Source organism: Equus quagga, chromosome 7 (genome assembly GCF_021613505.1).
Source record: "Equus quagga isolate Etosha38 chromosome 7, UCLA_HA_Equagga_1.0, whole genome shotgun sequence".
Classification (NCBI taxonomy): Eukaryota; Metazoa; Chordata; class Mammalia; order Perissodactyla; family Equidae; genus Equus; species Equus quagga.
In genome coordinates this window covers 8,981,770-9,001,219 of record NC_060273.1, presented here as the reverse complement: position 1 = coordinate 9,001,219, position 19,450 = coordinate 8,981,770, and the positions used below count along the sequence as shown (strand labels likewise).

Here is a 19,450-nt window from a genome sequence, read left to right as displayed (position 1 = left end):
ATGGTACTGTTGTTATCCTCATTTTACAAACAAGGAAACTGAGGGTCAGAGACTTTAAGTGTCCTGCCCAAGGTCACACAGCCAGGAGGCAGCAGAGTGGGGATTCAAACCTATACACTATCTCCACAGTTTATGTCTTAACTACAGCACACTGATGTTCTTAGTAACTTCTCATTTAGCTGAAATAAATTTATTTTAAAAGAAACTGCATATCACTACAGGAAATAAAACACCAGTATACCTTGCTATGATAAAAATAAATAACAGAAAATAAAAAGCATGGTGTATTGGATGTGGCCAAGTGCTGGATCTCTCTAGAAGGGGAGCCTGGCAAGTATCAGTGATGAGTTAAAGATCAGCTTGCCCTAGAGGAAGAAGTTTACCCCAGAACAAGTCAGAGGGCTTCTAAGAAGTGAAAAGGGGCATGCCACCCGTGGTTCATGTCCCGTATTGTGGAAGACATGGCTGCATCAGTCCTTATAACAACCACGAGACACAGGGATTATCAGTCCCATCTTACAGATGAGAAAATAGAGGCGGAGAAGGGCTAAGTGACTTGCCCAGTGTCACACAGCTGCTGAGCCGCAGAGTTAGAATTTAAATGGAAGCTCGCCCATAGCTCAAGATCTTCCTAAAATAATAGGGCTTCACCAGTCGCTCAAATTCAGTTCCACATTTAGCACTCTTTAGAAAGTATTTACATGCCATGGGCCAGGTTAGAAAGGAGCAAAGACAAAAGAAAACTGTCTGATTTGTTTGGGACAGGACTCCGACTGAAGTGTTGTTCTCTTTCCAGGGTCTGGATGATGTTCAGACATCATTTTGTCATCAGAAAAAGCAAACACTTTTAAAGTAAACTTTTCCATTATCTTGATCTGATTTATCCATGTTCTGAATTTACCCGAAACAACCACCAACTGTATTCTTGGGGCCACTGTACCTGGACAATAAGCAGAATGTGCTCAAAGAACACAGATTAATTTAAATAACGCTCAAAACAAAACCTAATTGAAAGCTAAATTAGCATCCAAATCTAAACATTAATTTTTATTTACCCACTTTGGATTATTCATCCACAAAAATGACAGATAAATTGAGACATGATTCTACTGTCCAGGAAACCCAGATAGTGCATTACAGACGCCAACGACCAAGAGCCCAGAGATGGGCGCATTCCCAGCATGCACGGCTCGACAGACAGCATCCATCAGAGCCCACTTAGGATGCTGCGTGATCAAACGCAGTCCCGGATGCCTCCCTCACCATCTCCTGAAGGACTCGGCCCCAGTAAGTTAGGGCCCCAAGAAGCAGCGACCGCTTCCTCTGATCACCACTTACTCCCAGTGAATTTTAGAGCATGCCATACGCAATCGAAGCTTTCAGAAAGAGAAAACCAACACCAAACAGAACAAAACGCCACCCAGTTGGAAGTTATGAGCAGAAATTCACACGGATGGATGTAGAAACCTCTCCCTGAGCTCTGTAAGGACTCAGCTGTACGGAACAACCGGCAGAACTAAGGGAAGTGAAAGAGGGCACAAGGTCCAGGGCTGGTCAGAACAGTGGGAACCCTAGCTGAACCCTACATGAGCTGTGGGGCCTCTCTGAGCTTCAGGTTCCTTGTCTAAAACGTGGGGCAAGGGATTCTGGCCTTCTAGAACTAAGCAGAATCATGAACATAAAGTGCCTTCAGAGTCTGGTGACACAGCAAGCATCCACCATATGGCAGTTACCTTCCTCTCCCTGCCTACATCAAAAAAAAACATCACGGTGAAAATGAATTTGAGAACTTTCCAAAGGGATCTGCTTTTCTCGATGATCAGGTGTCGGAGAAGCGGGGGGATGGCAGGCTTACCGGGGAAATTTCAACCTTTAAAATGCAACCTACCCAGGAAACAGCTGGAAATAACCTAAATGTCCATCAATAGGGGACTGGTTAGGTAATTATGGTCTGTCCGTAAAGCGGGAATCCACGTAGATGTTAAAAAGACTGAGGTCTTTTTATACTTAGATATACTGATGCAGGAACTGCCCCAGGATGACAAAGCATGACCAGGGAACACAGCCGCTCCCTCTCAGGCAAAGCTTTGCAAAGGCTACACGTGACGATGGAAACAACTTTTCCGGGAAAGCCGCATAAGAGCATATTAACATTTCATCTTTGGGGAAAGAAAGAAGGCGGGTGGTGCTGTGTGTGTACGCCTGCACAAGTGCACTTGTATCTTTTCATTTCTATACTTCTCCGTTTGGTTTGAAATTTCTAATCATGTATGCAAATTAACTTTTTAAAAAATTCAACAAGGATCAACTGTGGACTTTACTTTCTGTTTTCTTCTTCTCTGTTTGAACGACCTGATGTTTTTTCTTAATACTACTACCACCACCAAAATCCCACAGTTCCCGTGAGAAGCGGATAGAGCTTGGCTGGGAAAGGCGAGCAGAGTTTCGCGCTCGTTCCTGTTGCTCCTGCCGAGAGCCTCCTGGCTGCCGGCCTCCCAGGAATCCTGCGTCACCCTGGGCAATACCGATGTTCCGGAGGGAAAGCCCCCAGGAGAATTGGGGGGGGGGGATCCCATCCTTTCTGCCCCCACTGTGTTCTCAACACTAAACCAGGTGCCTGGAGCAGGGCACGGCCTCGATGGGCTGCTGCCTGCACGGGACTGCGTCCAAAGTGAAGGCGAGAACAACAGAAAAAGAAGAAAAGGGAGGGAGGGAAGCAAAGAGGAGCCTGACCTCTTTGGGAGCTGGGCTGAGCAGAGGGGAAGGGCGGGTGCTGTGAAAGTCACCAAAAGAAGTGGGAAAGCCCACCTCAGGGTCAGAAACCAGATCTTCCCCTAAAGAAAGCACACACGCACGCCCCAGAGCAAAGTGTTCTGCAAACAGGTCTGTGTCTCCCAAATGCCACAAGCTCGGGAGCTCATCTCCCAGGGACCTGGAGCCTGCGCTGCAGAAGCGTGGAGGTACTCGGCCCTGCTTGCTGACTGCACAGATTCTGCCAGGAACCCAACTGGGGGAGGCAGGGGGAGACCTGGGATTCGGTAGCTGGACCTTTAGGCTGGCTTCTGGGGTCAGGGCCAGCTGAAGGCCAGCAATACGATTTCAGGGATGGCCCGAGGGCCTAAATGCTCCCTAAAGCATCTGCCCCTGACTGCTGGTTAATGACACCTTCCACCAGCCTCAGCCCTTCAACTTACAGCTTTGGTCCTTGCTTCAAAGTTACACACTCGAGAAGGTGATGCTTTGGGGGTCAGCGATAACTAAGGCCTTTCAGAGGCTGCCGGATCTGAGAGCAGGCTCTGCAAGGACAGCAAGAGGGGTTGGGAGCACGGGGACAGGAGGAAGGAGAGAAACACACGTGGCCGGGGTGTCTGCATGAAGGAGGGGAGGCAGCGCGGCCGATGCCGGAGATGTCAGACCGAGTGTCCTCCACGGGGTCGACGTGCCCCCTCTCAGACAGTCCCGGACACAAACCACACGCGATGAAGCAAGCTGCAAGCCATCAAGAAGCAAGGATTCTATTTACGGGTAAAAAACAAAATGATGGATTTAAAATATGTACATAGCTATCACGTTTTCCTGTGTTGATGGATATTGGCATGACAGTACACGGAGCAAGATCTGGAAGGATACACAAACTGAAAACAGTGGTTCCTTCTGAGGACGACACTGAGGTTGGGCAAACTTTCACTTTCTACTCTCGCCGTTTCTGTATCATTCAGTTGTTTTACCCCAAGAAAGTACTACCAGAGCTACTTAAATGCAAAGAACACCTTTAAAAAAGGTCCCTAATGCCACTAACTGTAGACTTAAAAAGGGTTAATCCACCATCAATGCTGTTACATGTATTTTACCACAATTAAAGAAGAAACCTGTAAAAGGGCACCTCTAGAGGTCAGAGTGGTGATGAGCCAGGGGGAGGGGCGGGAGGGTTGGTCGCAGACCGAGGAGCTGTATAGCATGCCTGAAGTGCTTTCTGTCTTGACTGAATTACGCACAAATGTGATCATAAGTACAAAGCCGGCAAGCGGTATGCCTCAGATTACTGCCCTTTTATGCACTTTATTTATGTTATCCCTCAATCTAAAAGGACGTTTACCTAGAGGATTGTCAATAAAGGCAGGTCGTCACAGTGCCTTCAGGATAAGCAAGGAGCAAGCAGACAACTCGGGAAGCTGGGCTCTGCAGTCACCAGGGACTGACCGTTCACTCACTGAGCCCGGACTCAATGCCAAGTGCTGGGCTAAGGGCGAGGCGGCCACGGGCCACAGCTTCGCAGAGCTCATGGGCCAGCCAGGAGCAGGCCGGGTGCTGCGGTGTGTCCCACGCGGACACTGGGAGAAAGAGGGGCAATGGTGGCATGGAGGAAGGAGTGGGGAACTCTGCCAGGTCGGGGGTGGGGAGCTCAGGAGGGCTTCATGGAGAAGGAAATGACTGAACTGAGTTGTGAACGTTAACAGGAGTTCGCCAGAACACTTGGGAAGAGAGGAGAATGGGAGGAAGGCCAGCACAGAGCTCCGGCTTTCACCCTTTATTTCTGTCAAGGCCGAGGTCACTGGGAGCTGGTGTGCTTGGTGACAGCGGTGGTGCCCTGGGACACAATGTGCTTGGCCAGATCCCCAGGTAGCAGCCGGCACACAGAAAGTCAGGGGGGTGGTGCTGCGCCAGCCGGGCGGCCCCAGCCAGCTGTTCATGAAGAGTTCATGGTGCTCGTGGCCTGGGAAGAGATGCCAAGGCGCCCCGGCCTCAGCACCTGGGAGAGGCAGCCTGCTGAGCAGGCTTCCTTGAGCCTATTCAGTGGTGCAGTGGGGAGGGGAGAAGGCACAGGCTGGCAGTGGCCAGGAAAAGGAGTGTGCAGACACCAGGCGGGCCACTCTGGGAAGAATCTTGGTTGAGAAGAAAAGGAGAGGGAAAGAGACTGGTGGCCAGAGGGGGCAGGCAAGGGAAGGACAGGTGACGAGGCCCCGGGATTCTGTCTGGATCTGTAGGAGGTGTCAAACAATCAAGCTAAGAAAGCTCACCTTCCAGGCTCTCCCAGGCCTAGCCCACTCACCTTCCGAGGAAGCAACAAGAATCCTTTTGTTCAAACACCTCTGCTAAGTAATTTGAGAACCAGGAGGAAGGAGGCAGACGATGCTAACAAAAACATGCCTTGTCTAGGGGCCAACCTGAGCCCGATCCAGATCCATCTCAGAGCCACCCACTGGCCAGGTGACTGACCAAATGAGCCTCAGTTTTCTCATCTGTAAAACAGGGACACCAGCAGCTCCATCACACGCTGCCACAGGTGGAAATGAGCTCCTGATGCAAAAATGCCGGGCAGAACGCCTGCCACAAAGGACACTCTAGAAATGTTTATTCACCTTCGAGCCCCTGGCAAATAGATGCCTAGGAGGAAGAGGGAAGAGCCGGGCTACTGTTTAAAAAGCAGTCACACTCTCTGCTTTAACCTTGACTCGCTCGTGCCTAGCAACTCACGTGCACTGGCTTTCTGGTTTGGGAGCAGGCTAGACTTGGCCTCCCAAAAGGGCTCCTGGGCCCCTGGCCAGCCTTTCCCCACTCCAGCCTCAGGGCTGGACTGGCAGGGTCTACAGCGAAGGCAGAGGGGGATGCACGGGGACACTGGAGCAGCCCCGGCCCAGGCTCGGTGTCCCACTGGCCCGGGATTGAGTCCTGGCTGAGCTGCTCACTCCCTTCTCCTCTCCGGGCCTCAGTTTCCCCATGCATCAAATAGGCCTCAGATTAGCACTTCCTACACAGGGCTGCTGTGAGGCGCCAAGGGCGAGCACACGTTCCTGTTATTTTTTCCAGGTAGTAACAATCATCACAAATACTCAGCGAGCATTTGAAATGTGCCCAGCACAGCTCTGAACACGTTATCTACATTGACTCACTTTATCCCCCAGATGACCAAACGGGGAAGGAAGCTGCAGAGGGACCGGCCCAGGGTCACCTGCTGGCAAGAGGCAGGGCCAGGGCTTAAACCCAGGAAGTCTAGCCTCAGTGCCCACGTGCTCAACCGTTCTGCTGCACGGCTCCAACAGTGACGCCCTTCCACAAGCGCTCGCCGAGCCTCCCAAGGTGGGGCCAGCCCCGGGAGGACTGATGGTGAGGCCCTGCCATGCCCGGATCACACTAATCGGAGAAGCAGGTAGCCCCATGGAGCAAAAGCTCAGGAGGGTTTACACATCACTCACCGGGCGGGCCTCTGACGACGATTACGGCCAACCACAACGTGTAATTACTTCCCACTTCTGGCTCATACACACAGAGACCACATGCCACAGGGGGTCACGGTGGCCCAGGGTGACACCAAGGAGAACCAATGGCACTGCCGGGAGTGGCTCTGCAGCTGGCTGTGAAGGGAGGTCGGGTAATTGCTGCGGAGCGAGCCTACTCTCGTTCCAGAACGAGGTGATCAGCAAGCCTGCGTCAGCCAGAGTAGACTCAGGGTGATGTATGGACGCATGTGTTACATGCCAAAGCATGAGTAATGTGGGCCCCCGAGCCGAGGCCTGAGCACACGTCCAGAACGCTCGACTGCGCCCACAGCAGGGAGGCGACAGGCGGACGCTGACAAATCGGATGGGGAAGGGGAACCTACGGAGGGGGCACACAGAGAGGTAACAGGCCGCTTCCATTGACAAGAGGAGCATGCACTCTTCTCCATGAACTGGCCAATTATCAGGCAGCCTTGCAGCTGCAGAGGCAGGAAGCAAAGAAACATCCATTTCTCTGGAATCGGAACAATCTTGGGGCGTGGAGGACTGGCACTGCACACCCGCTCAGCACACTGACTTTGGGAGGGACAGCAGGTCACACCAAGACAGTGCTGTGCCTTCGCAGAAAGCAACCTCTGGGGTGTTGCTTGGTCTGTGGGAGACCAGCCGCATCCCCCTGGCCTTCTTCACCCACGTCATCTTCTCTGTCCTCCTCAAGACTAGCATTGCTTGGTCTGTCCCCCTCCATGCTGTGTCTGGAATTCAATCAAGAGCCACTGGATGCTTGTGGGACCAATTTAATTACAAGATATTTACGATGGAAGAGGTATGTCTGACGCTTACGCAAAACGAAATACCTCATACTCTTTCATTAAACAACGGCGTACCAAGCATTTACTTGGTATTTCTTCAGGAGGAGTATTTTACTATGTTTTGTTCTCTAAAAAAAAGTAATTAGTTGTGAAATATTGGTGGCTCTCCATTAACAAAACATTCAGTCCGGAACATGACACTCCCCTACATCTCATGCTAACCTGGAAGTGACTATCATTGCAGACGGTGACCTAAGGGCGTGAAACAGAAACAGCATGGGGATTTGGGGCTGGACGCCTGCAACCCCCAACAGGAGGGTGACAAGAGAATGACCTCTTAACCTCTGGCAGTGTCAGCTTCCTCATGCGGAGAATGTGACGATAATACTACCTCACTCTTTGGGTTATTGTAAGCCTTATCGAGATGTGAAATGAGATGAACGAGCATGTTCCTCTTCTGCGAAACGAAAATGCTCCCCTCTTGCACCGACCCCGTACGTTTCCTGCATCCTGGCCTCTCTTCTGATCCCAGACACGCGGAGCTCTGTGACTCACCATTCTCCATACCTGGACCATCGTGGCCCTCGCCCCCCCACCCCCTCTCTCAGGAGGGCGAGCGCCTCAGTCTTCAGGCCTCAAACCCAATGTCAGCTCCTCAGGGATGGCTTCCTTCCCCATCGTCTCCCAAGGCTGTTTCGTATTTCTTCCCAGGTCCAAATCTCCATCTGTGTTGATGAGCTGGTTTCCTGTGTCTCTCCCCACCAGATCGTCAGGAGAGGACCATGTCTGTCTTGTTCGATCTGTATTCTCTGTGGCCAGCACAGCACCTGCCTGGAATCTGTGGTGCTCCACAAGTACTCGTGGGAGGGTGAGGGGAGAGGGAGCAAGCCAGTAAGCTCACAGTGAATGGGCACTGCCCTCATAAGGGGGCCCCAGCCAGAGTCCACAAGTCCCCCAGAGCACACTGCCTGAGTGAACGAAGCCCTCGAATGTTGTTTCTCTTTCTTTGCTCACGAAGCTTCCCAGAATCTGTCCCCACGCTTGGCTGGAGGTTCCCAGGAGGGTCCCCTGGGGTTAGGACGTGAGCAATGCAGCAAGTGGCCAGCGGGCAGTCAGCCTCAGGCCAGCCAGGACCGCAGAACTCACTGGGGAACCCCACTGTCTCCTGGGATGAGGGTGATACCCACGCGACACGCTCACTGTCCCCCATCGGGAATGAGTGACTCATGCCTCCCCTCCTGGCCCACAGTCGTTAAACTGCTGGAGTGCCCAGAGAGGGGAGTAAACAGACTGGCCCCTTCTCGCCCATGTGCGGCCCCCAGCTCCTGCCAAGCGAAGCCCCCGTGAGCAAAACTGCACATCCCGGTTCGCAGACTGGCACTGACCAAGACTGGATTTCCGTGGCTCGTTAGAGATATGGGGCTTGATTCCCTCTTGAGATGTGTTATTTCAAGACAATCAATGTTTACTGCAGGAACCGTGCTAAACACTGGGGACGCGAAGGTTAGGCTGTTCCCATTTCTCTCAGTGTAAACTCCTGAGGCCTCCAATGGCCCACAGGGTGCCACAGGCTGCAGACCCTCGGTCCCTCCCTGACTTCATTTCCCACAACGCTCCGCCTCGCCATGCTGCTCCTTGCTGTTCCTCCAACACACCAGGGCCTTTGCACTGCCTGTTCCTTCTGGCCCAAACGCTCTTCCTCCAGATAGCTGTATGACTCGCTCCCTCACTTCCTTCAAGTCTGTGCCCCGATGTCACCTTCCCAAGGAGGCCCACCTTGGCCACGCTGTGGAGCCCTGCCCCTCCCTCTTCTCTGCTCGCTACTGCTGCTGTCTAGAGCACCTCTCACACTAACAGGCTCTACTGTTTGCTAACAGTTTTATTGTCCCTCTCTCTTTTCCCACCACAAGAGAAGCTCCTGGGGTCAGGGGTCTTTGTTTTGCTCCCTGGAGCATCTCCAGTGCCGAGAACAGTGCCTGGTACATGCCCAATAAAAACTTGTTGAATAGATGCATGAATAATTCTGACCCAGTTTCAAGGAACTCCGAGTCTGGTCAAAAAACTCAAATGCCTGAAGGGCCAGGCTGCTGATGAAAACTAACCAAGTCCCAGGGCAGAGACCGCAGGAGTGGAAGGTTCTGCATGTTTCTGTTCCCACTCCTGAGTTTCCTGATTTTTGCAGAAACCTGGAAGAAGTCAGCCATGGCTCAACACAGACTCGGGAAGGTCCCCATTCAGCAGGGGGCGTGACACCACCTCACCTCATGGAGCCGTCTCTGGCCTTGTGGCCACCGCAGCCCACTCTGTGTCACGCTGCCGGGCAGACACAGAAATGCCAGCTTGAGTCTGAGTCACAGAGCCTTCTCCACCCCACCCCACCCCCGCTTTGCCCACTCTGGTTTTCTCTGTTGGCTCCTCCAGGATGTGGCCGTTCCGAGAACCCCTGGGCCTCCTCTGGCTCCTGGACCAGGACCAGCACCCCTGAGCCATCAGGTCCAGTCACCTGCAGCCCTGCCTAGAGGCTGCTCCTCCGAGAGCCTCCATGCCACAGGACTTGTGTCAGTTGTCGCCACCTTGCACACAGGAGAAGGGGAGAGGCAACTGCCTCTGAGCCATCTCTCGTCTACAACACCCTACTTGACACGTGGAACAGGTTGCCCTTTGGATTCTCTTTGATTCTGTCAGATCCTCCTACACGTGGACCCGTGCTGCCACACTCAACACTTCTGCAGGCAGTAAGGGCGCCTTGGAGCTGCGAGTCTGTTGAGGGATTACGGGACAGACCACCAGGGCCCGGCAGACGGGGAGAAGACACAACGGGCTCTAATTCTTTTGTGGGAATGTCTGCAGCAGTGCCAGTTAAGGCCCTTGATTTATAGTAGTTTATCTTTTTCCTTCGGTGTTCACAGTCAACCCTCTCCCAGAGCCTGTTTCCACTCTCAGGAAGAAGAACGTGTGTGCTTCAGAACCAGCACTGATTAACCCAGGGTCACACGTAAGGTCAGGGTCACTGAAAGATGCGGGGACTCGAATCCAGGCTGCGAGGGGGGCTATCCTGCCAGAGGCATTCCATGCTCGGGAGGCTGAGCCACTGTCTGGTTCCAGCCTGGTTGGAAAGAGAGCCCTGAGCAGTGACCAGGGGACCCCAGCCAACGATTAATGCTCTGATTCTGCAAACGATCCAGAGAAGCCAGGCTGCTCTTTTCTCAGCTGCAGGTCCACATGCCATGTCCTGGCGGAACGTTCTAATGGCAGAGGGTCCAGCTCCCAAAAAGGACAGGTGTCACGTAGAGAAGTGGCAGCCAACACTTTAGGTGAGTGCTCACTCTTCTGGATCCCCAGAGAATCTTCTGGAGACTATCCCAATTGGCTGAAGTGGAGCCTATAGAGAGATGGTGGACGTCCTCATTTTGAGACTAACAAACCTATCTGGCCCCCAGGACTGAGTCCTGTTCTGAATTCACAGCCAGCCGACCATGTGAATGCGCATTAGCTCATTAAGTATGAGCACTTTCCAGACATTGAACCTGGGGCTGACTGAGCTGAAGGGCTCAGAATGCACATGAAGGCTCAGCCCACTGCGACTAACTTGCCACGTTTACTTTAGTGCTGTCGTCGTCGTCGTCGTCGTCGTCGTCACCGTTGCTAATACTGGGCCCTCCGCGCCTTTGTGTCTGGCAACAAGGCGCCTCCCGAAGGGCTGCACAAAGTGTGCCTCTATGTCAATCATTCCCAGAAGGGAGGTCCCCAGTAGGGAACACCCGGTTGTTTGGCAGCCTCGGAAGCTAAGATCGTTACAATGCTAATATCTAACATCTAGGCCTTGATGTGTGCTGGGCCTTGGAATACACACTTGACACTGCATTTAGTCCTCTTCGCAAACCCATGTTTGTTATTCTAATTGCAGAGGTGAGGAAACTGAGGTCCTGAGAGGTGGACACACCTGGTAAGATGAGCCAGGATTTGAGGAGCTCGAGCAGTGTGGCTCCAGAATCCACTCCACTCGATTGCCTCTTAAGGCGGAAAGTGGAAGAGCAGCAAAAGCAACCCACTCTAGCACGCCTTCCCCCAAGCCTGGCTCTGTGCAGAGAAGGGGGCATGTGAGGGTCAGGCCCTGAGGCTATTTCTGTTCTGAGAGTCATTAGGAACATCACGAGGGCCCTTGTGACCCTGCCACTGGTTCACCCGAGTCATTCACTCCTGCAGTGAGTGCCCCCTGAGCATCTCTGGCAAGCCCCAGGATGGCCCAGGCGATGCAGGCATCTCTAAGGCACAGTGCCCTGTCCTCAGAGGGGATGGGAAGCCCAGGGAGGGCAGGGTCGTCTCCTTCCTGTGCACCCCTGCATCCCTGCTGAAGGAATGGATGAACGAATGCAAAAACTAAGGAAACTATTCCACACAAACCCAGGATGAAAAAAGCCCCTTTTTTAAAAAAGTACCTACAGGTAATGATGCATATCCCATAATCTAATCTATATGTTCGCTTTGCAAAAGAATGAGATGTTAGCAGTTTCAGAATTAGTGTTCTCTTACTCTCTTTTCCCCGATGAGAAACACAATCTGCTCTGCATTAGAATTATAGCAAGAACTACACCCTGGCAGGAACCATATGATTTTAATGCACAGATGAATTTCAATTAGACATTTATCTAACCATGCTGATGTGTTTTAAACCTAACCCTAAATTACAGACTTTTCAAATAACTCTGCTCTCCCCTCCGCTTCTCTCTCTTCAATTTTGGTTTGGTTTTGTGAAAGGTCTGCTGGTAAAATGAAGCAATACCAGTAACTTATCTACAAATTACGGGAAGGAGAAAGTAGGTTAAAAAAGACCAAGAACTTAAAACAAGTATGATCAAACCACATCCGAGTTAGGCAGGAAACAATAGGAGACTGTTCTTGCTCAGAGGGAAGGAAGGTAAACCTTGCCAGGACTATTGTCAAACAAGCCATAAACGAGACGCTCCTCCACTCTTCCCGAATTTCAACTGTAGTCGTCAGAATGCAACAAACTTCGCTTTCGCATCGGGGAAAGGTAATAACCGGAAGTAGAAAGCTGACACTTTCACTTGGGCGAGCAATGCCTTCCATGCTCAAAAGAATCTCATTTTCAGTTCAGGCGTCCACCACGACGAGCGGCTGTGTCTATCACAATGGAGGCGGGAACTTCATCCCAAGAGGAGGCCATCAGGACAAAGAAAGGATCTCCTAAACGCTGCCTCTGATGAGAGCGTTCAACTAAAGTGGGGATGCTAAGCTGAGAGGTTGCCAGTAAGTCGCTGCAATTTGCTTTTGCTCAGATTGCAAACCCCACGTATCACTGTCAATATCCTGCTTGTGCTACTGGACTAGAGTTCTGCAAGATGTTACCACTGGGGGAAAAGCAGGGAAAGGGTACGGGGATCGCTCTGTGTTATTTCTTGCCACTGCATGCCAATCAATTTCAATGGAAAAAACCCTGCAAACCCCAGTGCCCCGCCAATCTCTGGGTTCATCTCGTGGAACCTGAAGTCTAACCTCAGCAGGAGGGAAGACATTCTGTGACGAAGCCTTAACACCATTTGGGGGTCTGGAATCATGCAACAAAAGAGAGCCACAGGGACCTAACACATTCCAACTTGTCATGAGTATCAACGCAGCAGGAGCCAGCAGCAGGTTGGGTGGGGCCTGGGCGGATGTGAGGGCAGCGACACCCCAGCTGCTGGGGGCAGCCTCTGAGAAGCCTCCTGCAGGAACACGCACACCATGGCACCAGATCTTCCCACTGCTCAAGACAAGCCTGAAATCCAGATTTTTATGCGAACCTTCCTAAATTTCACAGTTGGTAATTCATAAAATTTTCTTTTAAACACTTTGAAGAGCAAACCAAACAGCTCTGAGGGCCAGACTGCAACCTATAAGGCACTTGATGGGCACTTTAAATCTCTTTTCTCCCCAGCCCCCTACCACAGCCCTCTGCAATAGGGCTTGCTCTCCCACTTTCCAAAATGGGGGCAATAACTTGCCCAGGGTGACCCGCTGGCTGCTGGGGTCCTCAGCAGCTCTGACCGGGCCGGCTGACTCAGCATTCCATTACTTGCCTTCACTCAGCAAAAGCTAGTTTAAGAAAGTTACAAAAGAGCATCTCTGGCTCCATAAATGCCAAGTCAGCCCACATTTTCTGGACCATATGTTGTCATGACATGGACCATTAGGGGTGTCTCTCCTGTTTGACACTTGTCACTCCGTCACCTCTAGTTAAACTCTCTCACCACACACTACTCCTCCCCTCAGAGCACGTCCAGGACTTCAGACGGTACACTCAGTTGTCTATCTGATCAACAGCTCTCTCTCCTGGACTGGACTGGAAAGCTCCAATGCAACAGAGACTGTTTGGGGTTTTGTACACCCCTAGAGGTAGCACAATGCCTGATCCCAAGAAAGGGCCTAATAAATACTTGTTGAATGAATCAAAAAAGGATGGGCCACACAAACGCCGTGAAAAGGCCCTGAGCAATTCAGCTGAACTAATGCCACCACCACCAAGGACAGAAAGTTTCTGGAAACCTTTTCAAAGGCTCCAATGCTCCCTCAAACGGCCTGGCCAAGCCACCGCATGCCAGAAAAACCAGAAGGACAGGGCACTCTCGTAATCGTACTCCATGCAGTTCCGGCCTTTCATGCTTCGGGATCACACTCCGCCCACTCACTCAGATATAGCAGCAGAGGCCACTGCCAAGGGCAAGCCCAGCCCTTTCACCTGTGTGCCTACTGCCTGAGAACCTGGCTGCAGAGCCAGGGCCCTCATGAAACAGCCTTTGTGTCAAACACTGCGCTCACCTCGACATGAATTGCCAAGCCTGTGCTGCAGCAGATGCAATGGCATACAAGACACCTGCCACCAGCAGCCTACAGCAAGTAGGATCTCCGATAAGAGGGAGCCAGGAGCAAGGGCCTTCCAGGCTGTGGGTATGGTAAGGGCACAGGCATGGAGGTGGAAACCCAGGGCATACTGGGGAAAGAACGAGCTGTACCAGGACTAAGGCAGCCTGGAGCTCAGCACATGTGAGCAGGATGGAGAAGGGAAGGCTGGCAAGAGACAAAGGCCCAGCTTGGAAAGGTTCAGGAGAATGTTCAACACTGGTCTCAGGTGTTTTCCTCTAGCAGAGCACAAAACGCAACTTCAAGGCTCCTGCAAACCACAAACATGCTCTATTTAGACGACAGTACAGGGATAACTGGGGAGATTTTGCACCAAAATGCAGATTTCCAGGTTTTCTGGAAACATGAGAAAATCAGGCAATATTGCATCCATACTCCTACAGAGCAACTGCAGGCAGAGGTGGGACGGCAGCTGCTCACAGAGGACACATACACTTTCCAATTTGCCACAGTCCCCACCACTCCCTACTGCTCTCCCCTGGGGCCTGCATCATTCATACAAGTTCCCTGTCCAGCCTCTGTAGATATCTGTGTCTTAGATGAGGTATTCTCTCATTCTGTCCCAATAATAGTGTCTCACAGATACGCAATCTGAGGCCCAGAGAAGTAGAAATCCATGTTTACTAACATACGATCAATCGAATCCACTTAGTACCCAACCTAGGTTTTCCTCGGTATGCATTTCAAGACTCTGATTAGGTTCCCTGAATCCCAGACCAGCTTCTGCATCATTGTTGCTGTATAACCAGAATGTTGGTTTCTGGTTTTAGAGAAACACACACAATAACAAAACGAGCAACGGCCTCTTATCAATGTCTCAAAACAGCCCCCATGCGAATGACTTACACAACTTCTCTGAACGTCCTGTTCAGTCTTCGCGTACATCTCAGACAGATCCCCATTCAGGATGACCTCAGCTAACGAGTTCACCAGGGGCGCATGATGTATAATTAGGAAGACCTGGTGAGAAAGAAGAGACGTGTGTAGTCTTTCAACCTCTTCCCCCCTTGATCTGAAACAGCTCGGCTGGGCTGCAAGGCCCTGGATGACGCAGCAATCCCTGTGACGAAGAACGGGTCACATTTAGGAAAAACCAGTCACACTCTTCTCCTTTGAGGGCTGGCCCTTTCTTCATTCCGACTGTTGCCTAGTTGGCTGGCTGCTCCTCAGTGGAAGGAAGTGCAGTAAAGTGAGACCGTCCCTCATGGTGGGGCGAAGCCAAGTCCAGCCGAAGGGGAGCAACTCGGGAAAGGAGCAGCCACACCAGCACACTCCTCCCTGTCCACATGCATTCTCGTGTCAGATTCGATTATGACGAGACCAGAGGGCACCCGCCCAATCCTTTAGTTACGCAGGAAGGGGCCCGAGAATCTTGTTCCAATCAAGGACTTGGCAAAGGGTCGGCTGCACAGATTCCATCCCTGGAATGACCTCTGACCCCGGTGGTGGGTGTCAGCACACTAGGATTCCATGGCAGCACAGGTAGGTGTGGAAACTGTGGGGAAGAAAAGCCACACGAGCCAGAGACCGACCTAGTCGTGCCAGGATGTAAAATCAGCAGGCGCTGGGCTGTCCGGGACGTCCCTGCCACCCCACCCTGTTGCCCAATGCTCAGAGGACCAGCTTTAGGGTTCAGGGTATTCAAAATGGCCTGGCCAAGCAGGTTGAGGCACACCTGCTACTTTGTTTTAAAATGCAAAGGCAACGTGGGTGTAGCATAGCATGGATCTGCCATCTGTATATAAAAAGGGAGCGTGTGCACATTTGTATTTGCTTATGCACATATGGAAAAGCTTCTACACTTTGGCACTATAGTCGGGCCATAATTCTGTTTTGTGGGGGCCGTCCTGTGCGCTGCAGGATATTTGGCAGCATCTCTGGCCTCTACGCACCAGATGCCAGTAGCACTCCCTCCCCCAGTCATGACAACCAAAAATGTCTCCAGACATTGCCCAGCATCCCCTGGGGTGGGTGAAATTGTCCCCAGCTGAGAAGCCCCAGCAGAGAACTCTCTGGAGGGACACAGGAAAACCCTCTAACTACAGTTGTCTCTGGGGATAGAAATCAGGAGACTGAAAACAAAAGTAGAAAGGAAACTTGGTTTTCACCTGTTTGAACTTTTTAACTTAAGAAAATTTTTTATTAAAAAAATTAATGTTGTAAATTAAAAAAGTAAAGGCAGAAACTGAAACACTGGCTGCCTCTGAGCAGTGGGTCTGGGTGCCTGGGGGACAGGGGTAAGAGGAGACTTTTCCCTGTATGTCGTTTTGTACTGTTTGAATAGGGTGAATATATTGTCCAAAAAAATAAATACAATTCAGATTAAAGGTACAGGCAGAATAGCCAAATGTGGTACCTACCTAAAAAAAAAGGCACATCTGTTTTTAAAACACTGCACAGTGACTATCAGAGAGACTACATAGTATGATCAAACGAGTTAACCCACGTCCAGGGCTGTGGCAGGCATTCAAATGCTAGCGATGATGATGATGATGATGATGATGATGATGACAATGAGGATTTTTCTCACCTTCATCATGGCCAAATTACTGCCGCCACTTCGCCAAAAACAAAACAAAACCCCAGTCACTGAGTTCATTCATTCCACAAATGTCTGTTGGGCACCTGGTTTGGATGTGACCCTAACTGATCATTTATCCATGCTTCACTGAGTTCGCAAACATTCACTGAGGACCTATTAAGGCCCACAAGACGAAGGCCACCGACTCCCACCTGTGGACACAGTGCCCAGTCCTTTCTGAGCTCTGGATGGACAGAAGTGGGGGAGGGCCAGTCATCACACGGTACGTGGAAACGTGCGCAGACCGGACTCAAAGCTGGGACATCCTGTCTGCACCACACTCTCGTTGTGAGTGGCCATTTAGTTTCGGCAGGACGGCATGCCCTCTCACACTAAATTAATGCTGTTAATGTGAATCTTCTTGGTTTTGTAGCTGTGCTTGTAAAATAATTTATAAGGATGCTTACGGACACGGGACTCAAGGTTTCCACACATTTAGGCAAAATTATGATGACGCTAAATGAACAGGTGGGGGAACGGAGGACTCCGTTACTCAAGCCGAGGAACCCCAGATTACAAGCTATGCTTTTTGCGTGATACTGAAACAAGTAATTAGGGGCCAGAGCTGCTGCTCCTTCACTAAGAAAACAGGAGAAAAGGGGTTCTCAGAGAAAAGGTGTGGCCTGACCCCTCTCCATTAACATGCCAGCTGTGGGGGTGGGCAGCCGTGCTCCTCGAGGACACTGCCTGTGCATCACTCCAACAGCTGCAGGGTCCTGAGGCTGTGTGCCACGGGATTCCTGTGGCTGAGCATCTGGCCTGGTCAAGTCCTGCCAGACTCCCACAGTCTCGAGCAGGAGATGCTGTCGGATTTCTAACGAGGCGGCGGAGAAAGGTGCCAGGAGACGCTGAGGTTTGCAACGTGCTCCGTTGCACAGAGGGGCATTCAGAAGGCGTAGGCAGCAGGGCAGCGCTCCTGAGCAAGCAGAGCCCCCATGACACAGGCCTGAGGGCGGACAGTGAGCAGGCCCCATGCGGATCCCGACTGCCCTGCCGCTGAGAGGAGGCCAGGTCTGCATCTCTCTTCAGACCAACCAGAGACAGCCCCACCTCAAACTTGAAACAGCCCAGGGACCAAGTTAGAAGGACATTCTCTCAGCAAAGCAAATAAATACCTGCGCCATTGCAGGAGTGGGAACAGTGCTCTGCTCAAACGTCTGACGACTTGACAGTCTAGAGAGATGGCCTGAGAGTCTGGACTGCTCGTAATAAAAATATTTTTAAAGTTATGTAACTGGGTCACCATGGAGTTTTTCCCTTCTTGTAAATATTACATAATTACAAGAAGGAAACACACTTGTTTAAGAGGGGAGGCAGACAAATTGGCTCAAGACACAAATCCTGGAACTGAGGTTGCTACGAGATACCTTCCAGAAGGTAATCTGGGAAGCAGAATCATGAAGAAAGCCTTTAAAAACAGCCTCGTTAGTGGAAGGTTGTTAACCCAAGGTTGCTGTGTCTACGCACACAGCGAGTCCTGCAGTCTGGGGCTTATTTCAAAATGCCGTCAATAAGACCCATGCAGGCCACATCTCAAGGGTATTGAAAACACTCCCTGGTTGTTTTGGAAACCACAGTCCCCATGGTAAAAATCAACTACATACCTGGCGGGTTTATTTTTTATTTTGCCTTATATTTCCAGCCACTGCCACGAAGAAGACACACAGCACCTCGATGCAGTGTCTGGAAAATAGAATCCCCTCTCCTTTTCTTGTTATTTTATTTCAAGATGGGGACACACAGAGAGAAGACACGGAGAGCTGGCCTGGGAAATTCTGGACAGGTGGCAGCGCTCCATGGACCCCCAGATGCAGTGGGGACATGCCGGCACGATCAGACATACCTGCGACAGGAGATAGAGAGAAACGGGCAGGCTGATCTTCGGTCTTTCTCCTCCCTAGCGAAGGCCGAGGGGAAAGAGAGAGAGAAGTCCGGGTCACACACGTGAGTGGCACAAGATACATGAAGCCAAAGGCTTCTGTCTGAAAGAGAGGCGCCCTGTCCCCGGACTTCCTCCATGACCCCAAGGCTGTCCTTTCCTGGTGCTAGTCAAAAGTCCACTCTGCAAAATAAATTCGCAACCAAATCCCGCTCATGCCATCTGCGAGGGCACTATTTCTCCACCTGAGAAATCTTTCACCATTAGTTACGGATTAGAGTCTGGCCCTGGGAGAACCAGCTCCTTAAATTACCGAGAATGTTAATTTCCCCCAGCTGGGGCATGGAGAGCCGGGCAGGAGAGGCCCCCGGAGGCCTGTTCTCAGGAACAGCTTTCCCGGCAGCCGCCAGGGAGAGGCCGGGGCGCCCTGGCCTCAGAGAAGCCCCTCGTTTGTGCCGAGCTTCAGAGAGCTGCATCTCCCACCAACCCTGTGAGGATCTTGAGGACCCTCGTTTCGCTCAGGGAGGTTAACTGCCTTGTCCAAGGTCGCAAAGTGAGGAAAGGCAAGAGGCAGAATTTGCAGCCGGGTCTGAAAACTCCAGTTCCCATGCTTTCTCGCTGCCCCCCCAGAGCTGCCTCTGGCAGATTTAGTTAGGGTTGCAATTTTCTTCCACTTACTTATTTTTAGTGATAATCTCCATGCTCCATCTCCAAAAAGAAAGCTCCATCCCCTTGGGACACATCTGCAGAGGCAGAAACCAGCTGGGCTGTCCTGCTTCCTGCCAAGGCCTCTACCCCTTAACCCTGGGAGTGGCTGGGCGAGGGTCTCCCCTCCCCAAAGTGGCAGTTCTCATGGGGGAATCCAAGACCACAGCTCAGAATCACCTGCGGGCAGGTTAAAGATGCAGATTCCTGGTCGACCCTAGACCCACGGAGCCAGAATCCTGGAGAACAGGGGGAGGGTACCCGAGGATGTGCATGTGAACAGGCACTGTCCCCACAAGGGATCGGAGGCTGCTAACTGCGGACAATCATGGCC

The 19,450-nt window shown here is 51.6% G+C and overlaps 1 protein-coding gene across 8 annotated transcripts in view; it reads right to left on the bottom strand.

Annotated features, from left to right (window-relative positions):
* CLEC16A (C-type lectin domain containing 16A) overlaps positions 1 to 19,450 on the bottom strand; it is a 199,921-nt gene that overhangs the window by 150,382 nt on the left and 30,089 nt on the right. For 5 of the 8 annotated variants that reach the window (XM_046666960.1, XM_046666954.1, XM_046666956.1 and 2 more), the window contains 2 exons: positions 18,376 to 18,429; positions 14,798 to 14,911 (listed from right to left, as the gene is read on the bottom strand). The exons of 1 other annotated variant lie outside the window; for it this stretch is intronic. In XM_046666960.1, coding sequence (XP_046522916.1) covers positions 14,798 to 14,911; positions 18,376 to 18,429 — 168 coding nt within the window. The remainder of the gene's footprint in view (positions 1 to 14,797; positions 14,912 to 18,375; positions 18,430 to 19,450) is intronic. 2 more of the 8 variants (XM_046666958.1, XM_046666957.1) reach the window with 2 other exon arrangements.